General features: G+C 59.7%; 2 protein-coding genes across 2 annotated transcripts; one reads left to right on the plus strand and one right to left on the minus strand.

Annotated features, from left to right (window-relative positions):
• Positions 1–3,638: 3,638 nt before the first annotated feature.
• On the plus strand, positions 3,639–17,466 carry CALU (calumenin). The gene is made up of 7 exons (XM_063397238.1): positions 3,639–3,774; positions 7,453–7,683; positions 11,814–12,007; positions 15,160–15,326; positions 15,426–15,486; positions 15,772–15,971; positions 16,065–17,466. The coding sequence occupies exons 2-7, from the start codon at positions 7,463–7,465 to the stop codon at positions 16,167–16,169; spliced, it is 948 nt and encodes a 315-aa protein (XP_063253308.1). The 5' UTR covers positions 3,639–3,774; positions 7,453–7,462; the 3' UTR covers positions 16,170–17,466.
• Positions 17,467–17,636: 170 nt separating this feature from the next.
• OPN1SW (opsin 1, short wave sensitive) lies at positions 17,637–21,374 on the minus strand. Its single transcript, XM_063397237.1, has 5 exons — positions 20,591–21,374; positions 19,848–20,016; positions 19,499–19,664; positions 18,865–19,104; positions 17,637–18,374 (listed from the first exon to the last, which is right to left on the minus strand). Exons 1-5 carry the CDS (start codon positions 20,931–20,933, stop codon positions 18,252–18,254), a joined length of 1,041 nt encoding a protein of 346 aa, XP_063253307.1. The 5' UTR covers positions 20,934–21,374; the 3' UTR covers positions 17,637–18,251.
• Positions 21,375–23,047: the final 1,673 nt, after the last annotated feature.

Raw genomic sequence — 23,047 nt, forward strand, 5'->3', positions numbered from 1 at the left:
TCCGCAAGGAACTGCAATAAATCACTCCCAGGACAGCAGAGAGCGCCCGGGCTCGGTTACCATGAGAAAAGGCAGCCGGGAGTATAAAGGTGGGTGGATCAAATGGGATTTGATTCCCTAGGAATGGCCAGCCCAGGCTGTGGGGGAAGAGGTGAATCATTCCTGCTGTGGGGAAAGCTGATGGAGAGCACAGAAAGAGTCTCAAACTCCCCTCAGCCCTCCTGGTTTTGGGGGGCACGGCCAGGACTGTGGGCCAGGAGCTGCTCCGTGTCCCTGGGATTGGGTGGGAATGTCCCCCCTAGAGCTCACGATGCCCAACTCCAAACTGTATTTTATTCAAAAAAAGCCCTCACATTTCAATCCCCTAAGGCATTTTTATTAAAAAAAATGACCCTCAAAACATTTTTTTAAAAATTTTAAAAACCCATCTAAACCCCCTTAACTTACATTTCAATAAAAATTTGAACATTTCAACCTTCTTGAGCCACCTTTGGTTCAAAAACTCATCTCAACCCCCGAGAGGTATTTTATTAATAAGATAAAAACTCATGCTTTCAGTGCCTGTTCTCCATATCTGGGATCATTTTTTCCCTCAGGACCGTGCGATTCCAGCACCAAGGGAGATTTAACAAGGGGAAAAACACAGTGAGAGGTTTTCCAAGGAATTTTGGGCCGAGCTTTTTCAGCTTGTGACTTCACTGTGGGGCCGTGTCAGCGCTGGCACGGCTCCCGGCGAGGCCGAGGGTGGGAATTATCTCATTGACTGTAAATATCTGCCGGGAGCCTCTGCCCCGGCACTGCTCCCTCGGCGCGGGAGAGCTGCAGCCCCGGGATGCTCCTGCTGCCCTAATTTAGGCATTTCTGCAGGATGGGATGAATCACGGCGCTGGGAGCGCTGGGTCCTCCGCAGCGGCTCGGCGGGGAGCGGGCAGACGAGTCCGGGGGGTGATGCAGGGGGGTGATGCAGGGGGATGAGGCAGGGGGATGAGGCAGGGGGATGAGGCAGCAGGATGAGGCAGGGGGATGATCCAGGGGGATGATCCAGGGGGATGATGCAGCAGGACGGGCGCTGAGCTCAGCCCGGCGCCGGCCCCTGTGTCACGGGCCAGAGGCAGCGCGGGCTAAATAGAACCTGACGCTGCCGGGAGCCCGTAAACCGGGATTTGGGTCCTGGAGACATTCCCTGCTGATGGGATCACACCTTCTGCGAGGAAGCCTCGACACCAGGGCGAGGTGTATTTATAGCCGGGCCGTCAGTTCGGACGCGGAGCCCTGGGACTATTTTGGGATTGATGCAGTCACGGCTTGGGGCACGTATGGAGGGTGGCTGGGACCTGTGCGGAGAGAGGGGCTGGAGCGTGTCCAGGGAAGGGAGCTGGGAAGGGGCTGGAGCCCCAGGAAGGGCTGAGGGAGCTGGGAAGGGTCTGGAGCCCCAGGAGGGGCTGAGGGAGCTGGGAAGGGGCTGAGCCTGGAGAAAAGGAGGCTCAGGGGGACCTTGTGACTCTGCACAAGTCCCTGACAGGAGGGGACAGCCGGGGGGATTTGGGATCTTATCCCAGGACCAGGGACAGGAGGAGAGGGAACGGCCTCAGGCTGGGCCAGGGGAGGCTCAGGGGGGATTTTGGGGAATTCCCTCCTGGAAAGGGCTGTGCAGGCCTGGCACAGGAGTGGAGCCCCCATCCCTGCAGGGATTTCAAACCATATGGATGTGGCACTTGGGGACACAGTTGGTGGTGGCCCTGGCAGTGCTGGGGAAACTCGATGGTGGAGGCTTTTCTGACCAAAATCAACTGGAAGCTGGCAAATGTTATCCCAGTCTTCAAGGTGGGCCAGAGGCACAACCCGCAAGCTCCAGGCCTGTTGGTGTCCCTTTGGTGCCCTGTGCAATCTTGGAGTAGATTCCTCGGGGAGTTATTGAGAAGGCTGCAGCCACAGGGTCACCAGAGCACACCCTGGGTGCCAAACCTCTTTGCCTTGTACCACAAGATCCTCCTGAGCTGATCCCGGGAAGCCACAAAAAATAATTTTGGGTCTCAGTAAAGCTTTCCCAGAATCTCAAATCACTGAGCTTGGAAAAGACCCCTGAGACCACCGAGTCCAAGCTGTGCTTGACCCCCACCTTGTCCCCAGCCCAGAGCCCTGAGTGCCACCTCCAGGAGTTCCTTGGACACCTCCAGGGATGGGCACTCCAAACCTCCCTGGGCAGTGCCAGTGCCTGAGCTCCCTTTCCATGGGGAAATTCCTGCTGGAATTCCCCTGAGCCTCCCCTGAGCCTCCCCTGGCCCAGCCTGGGGCCGTTCCCTCTCCTCCTGTCCCTGTTCCTGGAGCACAGCCCGACCCCCCGGCTGTCCCCTCCTGTCAGGGACTTGTGCAGAGCCACAGGGTCCCCCTGAGCCTCCTTTTCTCCCTCTGAGCCCCTTCCCAGCTCCCTCAGCCCCTCCTGGGGCTCCAGCCCCTTAATGTCTTTCTTGAAGTTTGAGATATTTCAGTTCTCTCTCTCCAGATCTTTCTGGTCAAACTGCCCAGCTGAGTTGGACAAACACCTCAGGACAATGGGAGCGGCCGGAGCTGTGCCAGGGCAGGCTCAGGCCTGGGAGCAGGGAAAGGTTCTTCCCCAGAGGGTGCAGGGCACTGCCCAGGCTCCCCAGGGAATGATCCTGGCCCCGAGGCTGCCACAGCTGCAGGAGTGCTTGGACATCACTCCCAGGGATGCAGGCTGGGATTGTTGGTGATAGGAAAGATGCCTGCTAATGTCTTTACAAACATTTCCATGGGTGAAGGCTTTCAAATGGCTCCTGACGTCTGCACCAGCCTCAGGCTGCAGGTTTGTCACTGAGCTGTCACTCAGTGTTTGTCACTGAGCCTGGACAGCTCTGAGTCCCCGAACAGACACCGGTCTGCACAAGCCTTTGGGGTGGGGTACCAGCTTCAGGGGGAATGGTGGGGGACTGGGGAGGCTCCACCTTCCCGGTACCTCAGCCAACGGGGAAAGGAGGGGGCTGGAATAAGAGGGGGCTGCGACCTCTGGAACCCCCGAGAGAGGAAACCTCAGGGGCATGTGCAGTGGAGCTGTTCCTGTTTGGGGAAAGATGCGGGACTCCTCTGGCTCCTTCGTGGGCAGCGCCTTTCACAGCGGCATTTCCCCAACACTGGGGCTCTGTGCAGGGCCAGCAGCGGGGCCCGTCACCCCTGCGGGTCCAGTTCGGGGCCGTCTGAGCGGGCACCTGTAACCGATTCTGCGGCTCCATGGCAGCCCGGCCCCTCAGCCCGGCCACGCCAACCGGCTGGGAGTGGCTGGGAGTGACCGGGAGTGACCGGAAGTGACCGGAAGTGCCGGGGTTAGAGACACGCGGCCCCACTGCCCCAGCCCTGCCTCGTCTTTCCCGCCTTTTCCACGCACGCGGCTCTGCCCGTCCCGCAGGCGCGTGCGCAGTGAGGCGCGGAGCGCCCTGGTGGGCGGGGCCGGCGGCCGGCGCGCGCCTGAGGACGTGGCGCTTTCCAGCCAATCAGCGCCAGCGTCCCGAGCAGGGTGGGCGGGGCCGGAGGGAGAGGGACAGGGGGAGGGCGTGGGGGGCGGAGCGCGAGGCGGGGGCGGGCAGAGGGGCGGAGTGGCGGCAGAGAAGACCAATCGTAGCGCGGAGCGGCGCGGAGAAGGAGGCGTGGCCTGCCCGTGATTGGTAGGCAGGGAGGGCGCGCGGGGGGCCGTGCGGCGTGGCGCGGCGCCGACTTCCGGTGCGCGGAGCGGCGGCGGCAGCAGCGGCGGCGGTGGGGACGGTGAGGGACGGGAAGGGACCGGGATGGGCACCGCGGTCGGGGCCGGGGCTTGGGACACGGAGAAGCGGTGGGAGCGGCTCTGCGGGGCGCGGCGGTGTGGCGGTAACGCGGCGGCGGCAGCGCCGGGCCCGGTCTCCATGGGAACGGGCGGGAGCGGCGGCGCCGCCGCGTCCGCGAGTCCTGCGGCCCGTCCCGCTGCGCGGCCCGTGCGGTGCCGCGTCCCGGGGCCGCCCGAGCACCGGGCCCAGGGCGGGTGGGCTGCGCCGGTGGGGACCGGCGGTGCCGGGGATGGAGCCCGGTCCGCATCTCGCGACCCGGGCGGGACCGGCCCGCGGGAGTCCATCGGGAATGCCCCGGGGCGACCCCCGGGATAAATAAGGGGCCTTGGGACCCCGGGATAAATAAGGGGCCGCGGGAGGCCCGGTGCTGCCCCGCGCGGGGACCCTGGGCCGGGGCGGTGTCACCCCGAACGCGCGTTGCTCTCCCGCAGCCGTCAGTGACCCCAGAACTGCGGGGCTGCCCTGGGGCAGGACCAGCCCCTTTCTACCCCGGGCCTGTTTCGGCTCCCGGTGTCTCCCCCGCATCCACACATCTTTCTCAGGGCTCGAATTCCCCGAACCCGCACCCCTCACCCTCACTGTGCCCCTGCGGCGGCACCATGGGGTCCTAGTTAATTGTTCCTTGGCTGCTCCACTGGGATTAATCCCGTAAAAAGCTGAAACAGAGGCGGATTCCCAAACCTGAACGAATTGTGTTGCCTGTGGGGGGTTTTAGGGGATCCTGCTGGCCTCCCCCATGGGAAATGTGTGTCCAGAGGGCTTCTTCCCATCGATTTCCTCTAAATGTCACAGTTCCAAGCACAGTGCAGGATTCCAATTTCCCTGTCAGTATCCTTGCAAATCCAATGGCAATTCTGGGTTTCTCCATCAATATTACAGCAAAGCCACAGTGAATCCCAAGTTCCTCCATCAACAGCCATCGAACCCACCTGAAATCCCGAGTTTCTCCCTCAGTATCCCTGGAATCTCAGGATCCTCCATCAGTATCCCTGCTGGAATCCTGCGTTCCTCCCCAGCTGAGGGTCGGGACCCCCATTGTGACCTCCACATCTTCCCCCCACTGGTTCCTGTTCCTGCCTTCCCGCAGCTCCAGACCCCTTTACTCGGGGGAAAAGAGATCCACTGCCTGTGGCCCGTGCTGGGAGGAGAGGGGCTCTGCTTTTCCCTCAGATCGAGGTCTCCACAGAAAGCCCAGGGCCAGCAGGAGCTGCTGGTGCTGCCAGTTTTCTGTGGATGTGGTTCATGGATAACCCTCGGGCTGTGGGTTTTGGTCTGAGCACCTTTCCCACAGCGGCTCCCGGCCCTGCCCCGACCCGCCTGGAGGTTGGATTGTCCCTCGTTAATCACTTCCAAGTGCCTCCCGGGCGCTGTGTGGACACGGGAGATAAAATCGGGGTGTTTGACCCACTGCAGGTCACTCTGTGCTCCAGGCTGGGCCGATCCTGGGCAGGCCCTGGCACTGGGATGTGCCCAGAGGGAGCTGGAGGCAGCTCAGGACAGGGATATCCAGAGCTCCCACCTGGAGCTGGCTTTCCCTCCTGGAATGTTTCTCCTCCCCAGAAACTCTAAAAAAGTGACTTGTACTCTGTGTAACTCAAATCCCCTCACCACGCCCCCTCTTCCCCCACTTCCAAGGAATTGAAATTTGAAGGATTTTCTGAATGGTCTGATAAAATCCTCATTCAAAAAAAAATGAAGGAAAGGGCTTTTCTGTGTCATTCCCCCATGTTCTGCCCCCACTGTCTTGGTTTGACGTGGGAGCAGTCCCGGGTCACTCCTGGTCATTCCTGGGTCACTCCCAGGGCAGAATTCCTTGGTGTGAGTTCAGGTTAAAGGGCTGAGGTTCAGGTTGGAGGGGAGTACCTGGATTTTTCACCACAGATTTAAAGAGCTAAGGAATGGGAATGCCTGGGCTTACATTTCTGTTCAAGAGCTCTGGGTGGGGAAGGCCTGGATGTAAGTTTGAAGGGGTAAGGATGGGAATATCTTGGGTTTAAATTTAGATTAAAGCAATGGGGATGGGGAATATACTGAACTAAACTTGCATTGAGGAGCTCTGGATAGTGAATATCTGGATTAAATTTAGAGTGAAAGAGTTAAAAACCTTGATTAAAATTTGAGGCTAAATACATCAGGTGACGAGTATCCGGACTGAAAATTAAAGAGATCAGGATGAGGAATACCTGGATCTGTGATGGGGTCTAAGCATGGGGAACACCTGAGTTTCTGTTGGGATTTAGAGGGATCAGCCTCTGGAATCCTCCAGAGCCGCCGTCGATCCCAGCCCCGTTTGAGGGGTTTGATCAGGGGGTCCCAGCCCCGTTTGAGGGGTTTGATCAGGGGGTCCCAGCCCCGTTTGAGGGGTTTGATCAGGGGGTCCCAGCCCCGTTTGAGGGGTTTGATCAGGGGTCCCAGCCCCGTTTGAGGGGTTTGATCGGGGGGGTCCCAGCCCCGTTTGAGGGGTTTGATCAGGGGTCCCGGCCCCGTTTGAGGGGTTTGATCAGGGGGTCCCGGCCCCGTTTGAGGGGTTTGATCAGGGGGTCCCGGCCCCGTTTGAGGGGTTTGATCAGGGGTCCCAGCCCCGTTTGAGGGGTTTGATCAGGGGGTCCCGGGCCCGTTTGAGGGGTTTGATCAGGGGGTCCCGGCCCAGGGGGATCGGTGGGGGAGGATCCCACCCACGTCGGGAGGAGCACGAGGGCTTGGAAGGGAATGCGTGGGGAGGAGGAGGGAGAGCGGAGGGGGCGTGTGCTGCAGTCCTGCACGTTCCTCCCATCTGGATCCACTTCCTTCCTCCCCGCCAGGACCCCTCTCCCCACCCCGGATCCCTCCCCAGCCCCGGCTGCCGCTCTGGGGGACTCTGGGATGCGGTCGGGAGCAGCTCCGGGGCAAACGGGACGTGTCCCACGTGCACCGGGGCCTTGAAATTCCCTGATAATCTGTGTTAATTAATCCCCTGATAATCTGTGTTAATTAATCCCTGTGCCTTGATAATCTGTGTTAACTAGTCACTGTGCCCTATAATCTGTGTTAATTAATCTCTGTGCCTTGATAATCCATGTCAGTGGATCACTTTTGCCCAGATAACCCATGTAGTTCATTACAGTGCTCTGATATTTAGGATCAGTTAATCAACCTTCCCTGAGAATATGCAGGAATTAATCATTTTCCCAGATAATTTCCACTTATTAGTAATTTGTACCCACATAACCTGCACTAAATCTCCCATTTTCCCAGATAATGTTCAGTAATTCCCCATTTTTCCCAGACAGTCTGCATTAGTTCATCATCTTTGCCCAGACAATCCGCACTTATCATTTTATCACCCGGATTAATTCATAATTTTTACTTCCATAATCTGTATTATTATGAATCTGTTTTTTCCCAGTAACATGGCCCAATCCCCATTTTTTCCAGATAATTTTCTCTAATCCCCAAATTTTCCTAGGTAACCGGCCCTAAGCCCTTATTCTCCCCAAACAACCTGCACTAATCCCCCATTTTTCCTTGACAACATTCCCTAGTCCTGTCCCTTCCCATTCCAGCCCTGTCACAACCCAGTGCCTGTCCTGGTGTCCCTGTCCCGTGTCCCTGTCCCACGGCGCTGTCCCTGTCCCCGCAGGCCCGGCACGATGCGGTTCCCGCGGCTCCTGCTGTGCCTGGGTGTGTGGGCGCTGTGCGGCTCCGCCAAGCCCACGGAGCGCAAGGAGCGCGTGGTGCGCGAGGCCCCGCTCAGCACCCGTGAGCACGACGACGCCCAGAGCTTCGACTACGACCACGATGCCTTCCTGGGCGCCGACGAGGCCAAGAGCTTCGACCAGCTCACGCCGGAGGAGAGCAAGGAGCGCCTGGGGTAAGGACAGCCCCGGCCCTTCCCAGGGAATTCCCTGCCCAGCCCCAGGCATGCCCCAGGGAGTCACCCCCAGCCCGTTCCAGTGCCACGCGTTCCCCAGAGCTCCAGGGCAGACAGCGGGGGTCTGCACTGTGCTCGCTCTGTGTTCTGTGGGTGCTGCTGGAGCCCCTGGGATCACTGGTGTTTCTCAGTTGGAAAGAGTTGGTTGGGAGTTGGGAAGAGCTGGTATGGAGATTTCCCTTCCGGCATCTCCGCTGGGATGCCAGGATGTGCTGTGCCTCCCCTCAGATCCAGGATGTGCTCTGCCTCCCCTCAGATCCAGGATGTGCTGTGCCTCCCCTCAGATCCAGGATGTGCTCTGCCTCCCCTGGGCTGGGGCTGTTTCTCCCCTGGGCTGGGGCTGTTTCTCCCCTGGGCTGGGGCTGTTTCTCCCCTGGGCTGGGGCTGTTTCTCCCCTGGGCTGGGGCTGTTTTTCCCCTGGAATGGAGCTGTTTTTCCAGCCCCCAGGACGGTTCCCGGTGCAGCGCCGGCCGGGTGCCCCCGCAGCAGCTGCTGCCGCAGTTGTTCTGGGGCTCCGGGTGGCTCAAACCTGGGAACTGCAGCCTCCAGCAGGGGCTGGGGGGGACTCCAATCACCTTGGAAATGGGTGCCTCTGGCTGGGTTTTCATGGAATGGTTTGTGTGGGAAGGGACCCCAGAGCCCCTGCAGTGCCACCCCTGCCATGGCAAGGACACCTCCCACTGCCCCAGGCTGCTCCAGCCCCAGGGTCCAGCCTGGCCTTGGGCACTGCCAGGGATGCAGGGGCAGCCACAGCAGCTCTGGGCACCTGTGCCAGGGCCTGCCCACCCTCCCAGCCAGGAATTCCTTCCCAATATCCCACCTGAATCTCTCCTTTTTTTAGTCAGACTCGATTTTTTCAGCCAAGCATCCTGACCTTGCTGCTGCTGGAGCAGCACCTACCACAGCCAACGGTGAATTTTGGGCTGTTTTTTGGGAATGGTGCTCCCTGATGGGAAAGCAAAGTTCAGCCACATGTGGGTGCTGGGGAAACCTCCAGAGTGAGACAGTTCCCCCAGTGGGACGTGCTGGGCAGGGGATGCCAGATTCCATCCATCCCTATGGATCATCCAGGCCCCCAGTGGGAAAGACGTCCTGGCCTCTCCCCCAGCACTTCGTGGGCCAGAGGGAATTTCCTCCCTCCAGGGACAATTTAAACTGGAAAACCCACGATCCCTTGGAGCCAGGCTCTGGTTGCTCCAAAATAGAGGCCCCAGGAGGCTTTTTGCCTCCTGGCAAAATGAGAGCGAATGCCTGGATGCCCCTGGAGCAGCTGATTCCGAGGGGAGCTGGGCCCCGGCCTCTCTCCCGGTCCCAGGGCTGCGATCCCAGGGCTCGGTCACGGCTCAATCCCATTGTTCTGCCGCGTTATCGCCGGAACGCCGGCAGCGCCGCCCGGCCGCCTTTGCAGCGGAGATTTGAATTTAACCCTCCGCACGAAGCAGCCCCAGCTTCACCCGCAGGGGCCGAGCCCTGCCACCCCGCGCTGGAACTGCATTTTAAACCCTCCATCGCGGTCTGGTTCCACAAACCCGTGGTCTGACGGGCCTGTGCTGCAGGAGGGGCCCTTTCCCCTTTCCTGCCCGGGCTGCGGCGCTCGGGGCGCGCCGCTCGCTCCCGCCCCGGGCCGGGGGTTCGGGAGCGCGGCCCCGCCGTGCCCGGAGCTCGGGCTGGGAACAGCGAGCAGCTGCCGGCCCTGCCCGACATCTGCTGCCCGTCCTGGCAGCGGGGCACAACGGGCTTTGGGAAAATGTGAGGTTTGGTGGCTCCTGCCCTGGGAAAGCAGCCGGGAGCAGCTGGTGCCGCCCGGGCACAGGCCCAGGGCGGGGAGGAGGCTTGGGAGCTTCCCCCGTGCCCGGCGCTGCGCCGAGGGTTTGACTTCCCTGGGAAGCCGTTCCCTGATTAACCCCTTAGAAACTGCCTGGAAAAACTGACTTGGCCATCAACCCCTTCCAGCTCTGGTCCTCCATTCCAGGGATTTTCCCTACTAAATCCCTTTGCCGGTGGTGTACCTTCTTGGGAGAGGGAAACACGGAATTTTTCCCTGAAATAGGAAGGATTTGACAGCTTTATTTGTGGTTTATATATTTACATGGACAAATGTTTAATATTCACGTGATACTTTACATAATTCTATGCAAAATTTATAGTATTGATTGACTTGTTATATATTTATATGGAAAATTCTGAATATTTATGTGACATTTTGCATATTTCTGTGTTCGATCAGGAATACTGGAAGGGACACTTTGCACGTTGATATATAAGAATTCTGAAATATTCCTATTGTATTTTACATATTTTTGCATAACTTTGGGCACTATTGATGAGCGTTTTTTAATATTTACGTATTTATTTTATATATTTTTCTATAAAATCACTCAGGTCTCCAAGCCCTGCCCACTGCCCTCGCTCTGACACCTCACTGTCAGAACTAATATCCACATTTTTGCACTTTTTCTTCCAGTCTCTCTCCAGCTCCTCATTGCCAGGAACATGCTTTGTGCCACAGAGGAATTCCTGGTTTTCCTAGGCCAATGCAATTCTGAAACACAGAAGCCTGGGTGTGAGCACGGGTGGCTCTGGTGTCCGGGTCTCCTTTTCCGTCAATATTTTTGGAATTAATAGTCCTAGTGGTGATCTGAAATTTTAAAATTCCATGTTTTCCACCTGTCTTCTAAAATTCCTCAAATACCTGGGCTGGAGCTCAGGTTTCCTGAACTGTTTTCCATTAAACCTTCACGTTAAAGGAAAAAAGCAGGATCCTCCTTCACCAGACAAAGGATTTTGGGGGTGCTCTCCCTGATTTCGGTCCGAGGAGCCCCAGGCTCTCCCAGCGCGGAGCGAGGGCTGTGGCTCAAACAGCCCCCACCCCCCGGCTCCATCTGCCCCTGGATCCTGCATTCCTGCCGGCCTTTCCTACAGCTGCTGCTAAAAATAACGGAGGCACGCGGCTCCGGTCGCTCCCCGGGCAGCGGGCAGGACCAGCACCCTGCTCCAGGGCTGCTCTGGGGCTGCTCTGCTGCTCCGGGGCTGCTTGGAGGCTGCTCCAGGGCTGCTCCGGGGCTGCTCCAGGGCTGCTCTGGGGCTGCTCCGGGGCTGCTCCGGGGCTGCTCCGGGGCTGCTCTGGGGCTGCTCTGGGGCTGCTCCAGGGCTGCTCCAGGGCTGCTCCGGGGCTGCTCCGGGGCTGCTCCGTGGCTGCTCCGGGGCTGCTCCAGGGCTGCTCCGGGGCTGCTCCGGGGCTGCTCCAGGGCTGCTCCGCGGCTGCTCCGGGGCTGCTCCGCGGCTGCTCCGGGGCTGCTCCGCGGCTGCTCCGGGGCTGCTCTGCTCCCCCGGGCTTGGGCGGCTCCGGTTCCTCCTGCAGTGCCAAATTCCCCGGGTTTAGCAGAAATGTGCGTCCCTGCTCCTCGCCCGGCACTGTCAGGGCGGGAGGACACACAGATGGAGCTTCCCTTAGAGCTAACAGGGAAGATTTTCCCCTAAAACTCGTAATTCCTGAAGGAACCAGAGCCCAGGTGGTTCAAGAGTGGCCACGCGGGTGATTTCCATGTCTGAGCCAGTGTTTTCTGTCTCTGAAACAGTTTTGGCAGCTGACCTTGCTTTTCGGCAGCTAACCCAAATGTTGGTTTTAAAGATAAACTCTTTGAATAGTTGAATTTGCACATTCCATAACCACCTCAACTTTCTCCTGGCATCACCAGGAGAGGCAGAGGTGATATTCCCATTTTTATTATAAATATGGGTCCATGTTCATCACCTGGCACCGTCTTGATCAAAGGACAGATGGATGGGTTTTTCCCAGGTGTTTAAAAGGAAGTTTTTCCCCTAAAACTCATAATTTTTGAAGGAACCAAAACCTGAGTGGTCCAAAAGTGGCTGAGCCAGTGATTTTCATGTCTGAGCTGAAGTTTTGGCAGCTGAACCATATGCTGTTTTTAAGGATAAACTCTCCAAATGGTTGAATTCCCAAATTCTGTAATGACCTTGACTTCCCCCCTCTGCCCCTTCCCATTCCCTCCCTGCTAACCCCTCATTTTTTTAACTTTTGCTGGATTTCTCTGCATTTCCCACAGGAAGATCGTAGGGAAAATAGATGAGGATGGAGATGGGTTTGTGACAGTGGAGGAGCTCAAGGCCTGGATCAAGTTTGCCCAAAAGCGCTGGATTTACGAGGATGTGGAGCGCCAGTGGAAGGGCCATGACCTCAACGAGGACGGGCTCGTTTCCTGGGAGGAGTACAAAAATGCCACCTATGGATATATCCTGGGTACGTCCTGGCCCTGGGGATGAGCCTCTCCTGGAGCCAGCAGTCCAGACGTCCTGCTCTGCTCCTGAGGGTCGGTGGGTGGAGGCGGATCAGGGTGGGCTCGTGGCACGATGGCCATGGGGGCCAGGGATCGGGATGGGCTTGTGCAGTGCTGGTCTGTGGGATGGACGGGGATCCGCGTGGGGCTGGGGTGGAGGGGGAGTTTGGGCCTGGGTTCAGGAGGCCCAGAGGAATTCCGTGGTTGAGAGTGTGGGGCAGTGGTGGGCTGGCGTTTGGCTGACCCGAGGTGGATTTGACCCCTGGGATAAGCACAGGAATACGATGTAGGGCATGGCCTTAGTACACATGGGGCCAGCTGGAGCAGATGTGCCCAAGATGTTACACTTTAAAACCTCCAAAACTCTCCAAATTGACCTCCTGGTGGCATTAACAAGGACAAATCCAAGGAGAAGGACCAAAATACATGGAGATCTCCCCAAGGGGACATTTAAACACCCCACACCCCCTTTTCCCTTCTGCAGCCACACTTGGGCATTATTAATGTCCCTGGTGACAAATGCAGCTCTGGGCTGAATCCAGGTGATTTTGGGATTAATGGCATGTGGGAATGCAGTTTTCCAGCCCTTTGGAATTTCTGGCTTGGGGAATTTGGGACCTGCAGGTGGAACCCACTGCTCTGTGGCTGTGGAACCACTGTGGTGTGTCCATTGTGTCCCTATACCCACAAAAACCATTAGTAGAGATTTCAGTGGCTTTCCCTTGTCCTGGGAGCAGTGTTAGGCTCCACACAAATCCCTTGAGGCTTTTGGGACACGTGCAGGGCCGGCAGTGTGGCCCAGACATCCCTGGGAGTGAGGGAGGCAACAGCACTTTTGGGGTTAAACCTTAAACCCTCGAGCCCTGTGCCAGCTCTGGCTTCCAGCGCTGCAGACTGGCCCGGGTGGAGGAGCTGCAGCTCTGGAGTGTCAAATCCACTCTAATTTCCTAAATATTGCCAAAAATAGTCAAACTGCTCCGCGGGATGTGCAGAGGGGGAGCCGCTGCACAGGAGGCTCATCCATCTCCCTTGGGATCGGAGAGGATCTGGATTCGCTGTGCTGGTGGCCAAGGAAGTCCCTGTGACACCCCCGGGCTGGGGCAGCACTTCCCAAACCCCCTTTGCTGTGGATTTCTGGGGTCTGGGCTAATCTGCCTGTGTAAATCCAGCCTGGAGGGTGGCAGAGAGGTCCTGGGAGGGGCTTGAGCACTGTGTGAGGAGCCTGGGGTGGCATTTAGGACCTGCAGGTGCTGGGTGGGGAAAAATACGAACATTGATGAGGAAGAGCCTTAATGAGCAACCCCTGAATTGATGGAGCCCCCTTAAGGAGCACAAGTTCCTCCCGGCAGCGGGAGCAGCGCGTGGGGAGTGCCCAGCCCCCGGCACGGCCGATTCCAAAGCCGGAGCCGAGTGCCCTTGGCAGGCCCCGGCGGAGCCTCGGCTCGTGCTGCTCCCACATACTTGTGTCCTTACGGAGTGCCGGGAGGATCCTGCCTCACGCTCTGGCTCTGGCTCCTCTCAGCAGGAATGGCTTTTCCACAGCTCCTTGCTGCTGAAATGTTCCCCTGTCTTCTCCTCGCTCCCCTCCCTGGCCAGAATGAGGCTGGAATGGCTCTGGAAGTGCCTCCTCAGTGTTGACCCGTGGCCAAGGGATGCGTGGGGCCAGGCATCACCCTCAGCTGCTATGGAGGGCCCAGAATGTGGTGTTTTGTCAGCAGAATGAGGTGCTGGGAGTGCTTTTATTAATTAATTAATTACACGCCAGGATGAGTCACCGGGTGGCCCCAGAAGTGTCACGGAGCAGTGTGGGGTTCTGCTGGGGGAGTCCTGGAAGGCAGGGAATATCAAGAGATAAATGGCCAAGAGCTTCATCTGAGACTGGAAATTCCTTTGAAACTCCCTTCAAAATCAGAATACCATCATCATCATCACTCCTATTTTGTTAATTCCTCAATCCCATGGTGGGATCCAAAGCTGGGAATGCTTGTCCCAGGAGACAAGGTGTTGGGTTGAGTGTGTGGCTTTGCTGCCATACTCTGAGCAATACCCCAGCTCTGTCTCCTTCCCCTCCCTGTGCTCCCCCAAACCTCTCCCAGCCCAAGGACCAAGACAGGAAGTGACTTAGGGGGCTTTGGGAGGGTTTAACCCTTTTTTACCTGCCTGCCCCCCCCACTACGCTCCCATCAAACCCATTAATTAGCCCAACAGCAATTAAGGAATTGTCTGTTAATGGTGCTGGTCCCAAAGGTTTCTTTGTTTGGGGCTATGCTGCTTCTCAAGGCAAAACCTTTGGAACAGAATGGGGAATTTGGGGTTCATTCTGCCCTAGAGATGCCTTAAAGTCAAAATCTTTGGATATTTAATGGATGCTCCAGTGCCCCTTTAATCCCAAACCCCTTAATCCAGGGCTCCCCAAAGCCTGCCTTTTGTCCCACAGCAGGGACACAGGGACTTTTGGACCCTCTTACTGGGTTGGGCCCTGGTTTACCTTAACCAGGGCGTGGCAGTGTCCCCAGGGTCCGTGTTCTCCGTGGGCTGCTGGCACCGCTGGCCCTGTCCCGGAGCTCCTCTCCTGTGCCACGCGTGCCCCGCGGTCCTGCCCGATGCCTCCCGACCCTGCCACCGCCCCGGCAGCGAGCGAGATCCCCTTACACATTCCCCTCCCAAAATAGTTCAGGTTGAGCCTCTGGCCGTGCCGGCCAAACCCCCGAGCCCTGTCTTTTGGGGCCTCTCCCTGGGAATGTCACGATCCCAGGGCTCCTGCAGCTCCTCCTCCTCCTGGGAGTGAGCACGGCAGAGAAGTGGTGGCTGCAATTGAGCTTCCTTTGGCAAAGCGTTGGAGGTTGTGCTGACAGGGAGGAAGTTGAGTTGAGGAGTATGGGGTTGGGTGGAGGATGCTGAAGTTGCATTGAGGAAGTTGAGGATGAGCAGGTTGCGTTCAGGAGGCTGAGGCTGGCTTGAGGTTGAAGCTGAGAGGAAGCTGAGGTTCAGTGAAGAGGCTGGGTTTGAGTTGAGGTTGAACAGAGAACGTTGTGTGGGTTGAGGTTGTGTTGGTGGTCGCCGTGGTCCCTGCCCTGCCCGAGCTGACCCGGGCGCTCCCTGTCCTCCCTGCCAGACGATCCCGACCCCGACGATGGCTTCAACTACAAACAGATGATGGTGCGGGACGAGCGGCGCTTCAAGATGGCCGACAAGGACGGGGACCTGGCAGCCACCAAGGAGGAGTTCACGGCCTTCCTGCACCCCGAGGAGTACGACTACATGAAGGACATCGTTGTGCAGGTGGGGCCAGCACACAGGCGTTTGGGAAGCTCTGGTGGCGGGTGGTCACTGAGGGCTGGAATTGCTCCGGGCCTGGCTCACTCCGGGGTATTCCTGCAGGAAACCATGGAGGACATTGACAAGAACGGCGATGGTTTCATTGACCTGGAGGAGTACATTGGTGAGAGCCTGGTGCTGCTGCTCCGTGTCCTGTCCGTATCCCCTCAGTGTCCTCGTCCAGAGGGAGCCACTGCCACCACGTCCTTCCCAGCCTTCCCCCTCTCACAAAGTTCTCTCTCAGACTTCCATCTGCCCCCACGCCTCCATCGAGGACTTGCGGGTGAAATCATGACCCAGGTGGTGCTTTGGGATTTTGGGGACAGCTTTAGGGAACTCAAGGTTTTGTGTCCATCCTTGGGCTGGGGACGGGGCGGTGGGGCTGATCCTGATCGTGCTGTCCCACCAGGTGACATGTACAGCCAGGACGGTGACGCCGATGAGCCCGAGTGGGTGAAGACGGAGCGGGAACAGTTTGTGGAATTCCGGGACAAGAACCGGGATGGGAAGATGGACAAGGAGGAGACCAAGGATTGGATCCTGCCCTCGGACTACGACCACGCCGAGGCTGAGGCCCGGCACCTCGTCTATGAGTCCGACCAGGACAAGGTGGGCCAGCAGCTCGGGGGCATTTGGGAGCGGGGTGGGAGCAGTGGGGAAGCAGCGGGACGGGGCAGTAGCGGGATGTGGCGTTCCCTGCAGGACGGGAAGCTGACGCGGGAGGAGATCGTGGACAAGTCCGACCTGTTCGTGGGCAGCCAGGCCACGGACTTCGGGGAGGCGCTGGTGCGGCACGACGAGTTCTAGGCTCGACGCCGACCCCTCCTTGTGGGCTCCGTCCCTCGCCGAGGCCGCTCTGCCGCGGAGGAACCATCCCGGCTCCCGGGGACGGGGCTCGGGAAAGCCACACTCACTCCCCACGCACTTGGGGCTCGTCTCGTTGTGGGTTTTCCCCGGATTTTAATGACTTTTGGGTTATTTTTGTATGTTTTGGTTTTACCACGTGTGGAAACGGCTCCCCTGGCGCAGGGGCAGCGATGGGGCTGCCCAGGGCTGCGGGGCCCGGGGGCCTGGGGGGGAGTGGGAAATTCACAGAGGGATTGGGATTGGAATTGCAGTCGGAATAAAAATTAGGATTGGAATTGGAATTAAAGTTGAAATTAAAATTAGAATTTGAATTGGATTGAAATTTGAATTAAAAATTGAATTGGAATTAAACATTGACATCAAAATTGAAAATTGAAATCGAAACGGAATTGGAACCAAAGAAGTCAAATTGAATTAAATGGAAACATTGATGTGAAATTGGAATAAAAAGTGAACTTTGAAATGAAAATTCAAACTCAAGAAAAGCCCAAAAACCATCAGAGCAGCAGCAGGACCCAGGTGACCTGGAGGTGACCCCAGGGAGGTTGGACCCTCCTGCCCTGTCGCTGCCCCGTGGGATCTGGGCAAGCCTCTTCCCCCCAGCCCTGCTCCAAGTGCCTTGAACCCCCCAAACCTCTGGGGGAGGGCCTCATCCCACCATCCCACCCCGCTCTGGGACAATTCCCAAGATTTTCTCTCTTCTATGTTGTTTGTCCCCCTGCAGCCGCCAGAGCTGCATGGAATCGGGCCCGGCCATCTCCAGATTCCCAGGGTTTTCCTTAAATCCTTTCCCAAAGGTTTCCAAGGGCTGACCGGATCCTCCCATCTCCTCCTCCTCCTCTTTCTACTCCTTTTCCTCTCCTCCCTAAATCCCGTGGTAAATGGGTGGGGAATGTGGCCCCATGCAGGGATTGGGAATCTGGGAATGCTGGAGATGATCTGGGAATGTCGGGGTTGGTTTGGGACACCAGGGATGATTTGGGACAGCGGAAGTGATTTTTGGAACCCTGGGAATGCCTCTGGTGCAGCCACCCAGGCCAGCAACAGCCCCTCTCCTGACATCCCCCCGCTCCCATCCACGAGGATTCGGGGCCCTGTGACAGCTCCAGACACGGATTTTCCACCTCCTCCGGGTTTGTTCCTCGGTTTTCTCCTCGGGCTGATTGAAGGGATCCGGATCGGTTGGAACTCAATAAACCTGTTCACCCCCCGATGGGCCGAGGGGGACGGACCCCAATTCCCTGTTTCCCCCTAAACTGGGATCTGGAGGACCCCCTTGGACTGAGCCTGAAGGGTTCAGGCAGTGGGGGGCCCTGAGGAGGGGAGTGGGGGGAACTGGGTGGGGGTGTGGGGGGATATGAGGCGTGTGGGAGTCTTGCCCCTGGCACTTGGGGGCTCAGCCCCACAGAAGGAATCCAGCCCCATAGATGGGGGGGCTCAGTCCCACCCCCACCCTGCAGATGGGGGTCACAGCCCCAGCCCCATGGGTGGGGAGCTTAGCCCCATGGATGGGGGACCGTAGGCCCCACCGCAGCCCCACAGGTGGAGATGGGTAGCAGGATGCCACCTCCCTGCCCTCCGTGCGTGTGAGGCCTAAGGGGGACGAGGGAGCAGAGTCCCATCATGGCATCACCGTGGAGCACAGCCACCTCCAGGACCCCATCCTGCCCCACTGTGGGGCACACTTTTCCCCAAGACCCACCCTCTCTCCCTGCCATGGGGCACAGCCATTCCCAGGACCTGTCCCACCCTGCAGTAGGGCACAGCTACCCCTGGGACCCCCATCCCACCCAGCCATGGGCACGGCCAGCCCCAGGCTCCCCCGTTCTCCCCCTGCTGCCGTGGGTCCCAGGTGCTCAGTGGGTCCCGTTGCGCTCAGACCGCGGCCATGGTTTATTGTCCCACCCGCGCTACATCCTAGGCTGGCCGGGGCCCCCGCGCCCCCAGGGCAGGGCCGCCCCCTCGGTGGGGGCAGCTGGGGGCAGCCGGGGGTCCTGGGGGCTGGGGCGGTGCCAGAGCCCCTCAGCTGGGGCCGACCTGGCTGGAGGACACAGAGGAGACCTCGGTGCGCTGGGCCGAGCTGGACACATCGGAGTCGTCTGACATGGGCCGCCCGCACACCGTCTCCATGATGCAGGCGCGGAACTGCGGGGACACAGGCAGGTGACACGGGGTCACAGGAGAGGGGACAGCTCGGCCTGGGGGTCCCACTGGTCCTGTGCCCAGCCCTGGCACTGTCCTCACACCCTCAGATGCCACACTGGCCCCATCTCCTGTCCCTGGGGTCATGGTACCCCCAGCCATGCTAGTGTCCCTGGATGCCCCTTACAGCCCACATGCTCCATCCCCAAGTGTCCCTAGTGTCTCGATGTCCTTGGGCACCCCTGCGTGTCCCCATTGCCCCAATGTCCTGAGGTGTCCCCATCTTCTCTGTGTCCCCCTTGCCAATGCATTCCCCTCATCCCAGTGTCCTGAGGTGTCCCCTCACATGGGTATCCCTGGGTGTTCCTGTGCTTGGTCCTGACTGTCCCTGGTCCTCAGATGCCCTTGGGCACCCCTGGATGCCCCCATCGCCAGGTGTCCCTGGGTGTCCCCCTCCTCTGTGTCTGCGGGTGTGCCAATGTCACTGTGTCACCTGTTTGTTCATGAAGCAGTAGATGATGGGGTTGTAGACGCAGGAGCTCTTGGAGAAGAAGGCAGGGACGGTGACGAGGCGCAGGTCAATGCCGTGCTCGCGGTTGTTCACCATGTACATGGCCAGGGCCGCGTAGGGGACGTAGCACAGGCAGAAGGACCCAACCATCACCACCACCATGCGCGACACCTCCCGCTCTGCCTTCTGCGTCGTGGCCGACTCCTGCTGCTGCGCTGCCACCTGCGCCAGGGACAGGGACACCTTGGGCCTGCCCGGGCTGCCCGACCCCCCTAACCCTCTGACCGGGGCCCTGGCCCCTGCCCAGTCCCCTGCCCATGTGCCTCTGCCCCCTGCCCATCCTCCTGCCTGTGCTCCAGCCCAACCTTCTGTCCAAGCAACCTCCCCTCCCTTCCTGCATCCCTTCATCCCTCCAGTCACCTCTCCCTTCCTCCAGCTCCTGCTCCCGCCCTCTCTCCCTCCCTGCTCCCAGTCAATTCCAGTCACTTCTTCCTCCCTCCCTCCCTCCCTCCCACCCCCAGCCCCTCTCCCCTCTCCCCTCTCCCTCTCAGCTACAGCTGTGCCTGACCCCAGAGCTCCCCATGTCCCCTGTGCCCCCTGTGCCCCCGGGACTCACGGCCCGCAGGGCGCTGAGCAGCTGGGAGTAGGAGAAGATGATGAGGGAGAGGGGGATGATGAAGCAGAAGACGAAGAGGAACCAGGTGTAGTACTCGCTCTTGTACTTGGTGCCCACCGTGTACCAGTCAGGGCCGCAGGAGCACTGCAGCCCCTCGGGGACGTACCTGCAGCACCTGCACTCAGCCTCTGCTCTGCGCGTTGTGGCACCCCCCGTGCCCCCACAGCACCCCATGGCACTTCTGGTGCCTCAGGCACTCACCTGGCACCCCATGGCACCCCTGTGACCCCCCCCTTGCCACTCCTGGAGCTGTTCCACCCCCTGCCCCCCACGCCCGCCGTGTCCCCACCTGCTCCAGCCAAAGAAGGGGGGGATGGCGACGCTGACGCCGATGATCCAGGTGGCCGCCACCACCAGCAGCGCGTGGCGGGAGTTGAAGCGGAAGTTGCCGAAGGGTTTGCAGATGACGATGTAGCGCTCGAAGGCCAGGAAGGCCAAGGACCACCCTGTCACCATCCCTGGGGGAACAAGGCCACCAGGGCTACAGGTCACCCCAATTCTCACGGCCCCTCAGGCCACTGGGTCACCCCAAGCCCTACGACCCCAGTAGACTTCAGACCTTCAGGTCTCAGCGGTCACCCCAGCTGCTCCAGCCACAACAGATCACGGGCTCAGCCCTACCCATGGCCCGTGCCCATTTTGCCACCTTCAGCCCCACCAGACCACAATGATCACCCCAACTCCCCCAGCCCCAGAAGAACATGATTGTCACCCCTCCTTCCAGCTCCACCAGACCCCAGTGGTCACCCCAACTCCTACAGTCCCACCAGCCTACAGCGGTCAGCTCCTGAAGGTCCAGAAGGTCACCCCAATGCCAGCACCCCAGCAGCCCGTGGTGGTCACCCTGACTCCTAAAGCCTTAGCAGAATGTGGTGGTCAACAATACCTCGAGCCCTCCCAGACCGTGGTGGTCACCCCAGCTCCCACGGCCCCGGGTGATCACTGTGGCCACCTCTGGCCCCAGCAGCCCCCAGTGGTCACTCCATCGTCTCTGGCCCCAGCAGCCTGAGTGTCCCCACGGCCCCCTCGTACCTCCGGTGGCCCCTGCAAAGCCCTCAAAGGCACACATGTGCTTCCCGAAGACGAAGTATCCCTGGGAGCTGGAGACGAAGACGGTGAAGATGCAGAAGATGCACATCATGAGGCCGCTGACGGAGATGTTCACCAGGATGTAGTTGAGCGGCTGCCGCAGCTTCTTGTACTTGACGGTGACGATGAGGACGATGGCGTTCAGGGGGGTGCCCGCCACGAACACCAAGCCCATGAAGATGGTCTGCAGGTAGAAGGTCCACATGGGCGCGATGTGGTACTGGGGCCCATCCCAGGGCCCCACCGTCGACAGGTTCTTGAACAGGTAGAACTCGTCCTCGTCCATGGCGGCGATGGCGGGGGGGGGGCGCCCGCCCCCCTGATATACCCTGCGCCCCCAAAGCTGCTTAGGGGGGATCAGGGCTCAGCCTGGCCAAACTTGGGGATTAGGGTGGGCTAAACCGGGCTCAGCGCCTAATCGGCCCCCTGAGCCGGGCCGAGCCGATTACCGGGGCTCTGGGGGATTTGGGGAGGGGGGGACAGAAGGGCTCCCCCCAACACCTGGGTGTGGGGAGGGTCCCCAAGCTTGATCCTGGTCCTCCTGGGATGTTCAGGTGTCCCCAGGCGTTCCCAAGCCCAGTCTTGTTCCCACTGCGATGGCCCGAGGTTCTCACCTTAGTCCTGGTCCCACCAGGGTCCTCAGCGTGCCCCAGGAGTCCCCAAGCTCGGTCCTGGTCCCCCCAGTATGGCCAGGTGTCCCCAGGGGTCCCCAGGGGTCTCCAGCCTTGATCCTGCTCCCCCAGGATGGCCCAGCCTGGGATGCCTTGGGAGGAACTTGGGAGTTTCCCTCATGAGGTCACCCACTGCCCCCCACCCCAGCACCCCAGGGTGCCCCCACAAGTGTGTCCCCCCTCAAGCAATTGTCCCCGGTTCTGGGCTTGGGGGGATCCCTGTGCTGAGGAGATCCCAAGTGAGATGGGGGAAGTCTGGAGGTATCACGGGGTGGGGGGAAGACTGGGGGGGCACTGCTTGAGGCAGGGTGTCTGAGAGGGGGTGTTCATTTTGGGGGTGCAGAGCCGGGGGGTCATTGATGGGGGGTGACTTTGGGGGTGCACTGCTGGGACTCAAGTCCCAGAAGATTCCCAGCGTTTCCTGCCCTCCCTCCCCCCTTTCCCCCCCAGCCTGTGGCACCCCCGGGGAACAGGAAGGATGTGCAGAAGCTGCTTAGGGGGGATTACAGGTGCTGGGCCCCCCCGGGCTGGGGCGCCTATAAAGGCCGGTGCAGGGACCGTGCTGGGGCACCCTGGGACCCCCAGGGAGGGGGGACACCTCCAGGGGAAGCTGTGCCGCTGGGCAGGGTGTGTGGGGTGCCCTGGGGCACCCCTGGGGTTCTCTCCAGCTCTGGGGCAGAGATGGGGCCAGGGGCCTCAGGGATGGGGTAAGGGGAGGAACAGGGGGATTGGGTGGGCTGAACCCCCAGCCCATGTTTTACTGGGCAGCACTGAGTTGTACTAGATCATACTGGCCTGTACTGTACTGGTTGGTACTGGCCTGTACTGGTTTGTTCTGGGATTACTGGACTGCACTGGGCTGTGTCATGGGATTGTGCTGTGTCCTGTTGGGTTGTACTGGGCTGAACAGGGCCACTGTGGACTGTACTGGGCTGAACAGGGCCATTGTGGACTGTACTGGGCTGTGGATTGGGTCAGCTCTGCTGGTGCCATTCTGGGCATCCCCAATGGAGGGGCACCCCCCAGATGGGTGCCCCAGGGTGCTGACCCAGGGGACAGACATCCCACAAAGGGTCCCCCGTGTCCCTCCCTGTGTGCTTGCCATGTCCCCTGTGGAGCTGCGGTCACTGAGGCCAGGGGGCTGCAGGGGGGACACAGCACAGGGGAGGGGGGGCTGCAGCAGGGCTGGGGCACGATGGGGAACAGTCAGGCCTTGGCAGGGGTTGCCCAGGGAGGTTTGGAGTCCCCATCCCCGGAGGTGTCCCGGGAAGGCCTGGATGTGACTCAGGGCTCTGGGACAAGGCAGGGGCAGCTTGGACTCGATGGCCCTGGAGGGCTTTTCCAGCCTCGGGGATTGTGCGGTTCTGTGGTTCTGGAGGCGGCCGTGGAGAGGGGAGGGACTCAGGGCTGCTGCCGGGGGGGTGCTGAGCTGGAGCTCCAGCCAGCCCTGCCAGGATGCCCAGCACCCACCAGCACAGGCACCCCCAGTGCCCACTGGAACTGGCAGCACCACCTCCCCCCGGCCCCCCAGCGCTCTGTCTACAGCCCCATGGCCTCCAGGGACACCAAGTCACTGCTCTCGTGCCCTCCTGGATGTGGCCCCACACATGTCCCTGCTGTCCCCATGGCCATGTTCCCTCTGTCCCACTGTCCACAAACCCCTTGTTCCCCTGTCCCTTATTCTCTCCAGCCCTGGCCCCCTTGTCCCCATGGCCACGTCCCCAGTGTC

Source organism: Prinia subflava, chromosome 4 (assembly GCF_021018805.1).
Source record: "Prinia subflava isolate CZ2003 ecotype Zambia chromosome 4, Cam_Psub_1.2, whole genome shotgun sequence".
Taxonomy (NCBI): domain Eukaryota; kingdom Metazoa; phylum Chordata; class Aves; order Passeriformes; family Cisticolidae; genus Prinia; species Prinia subflava.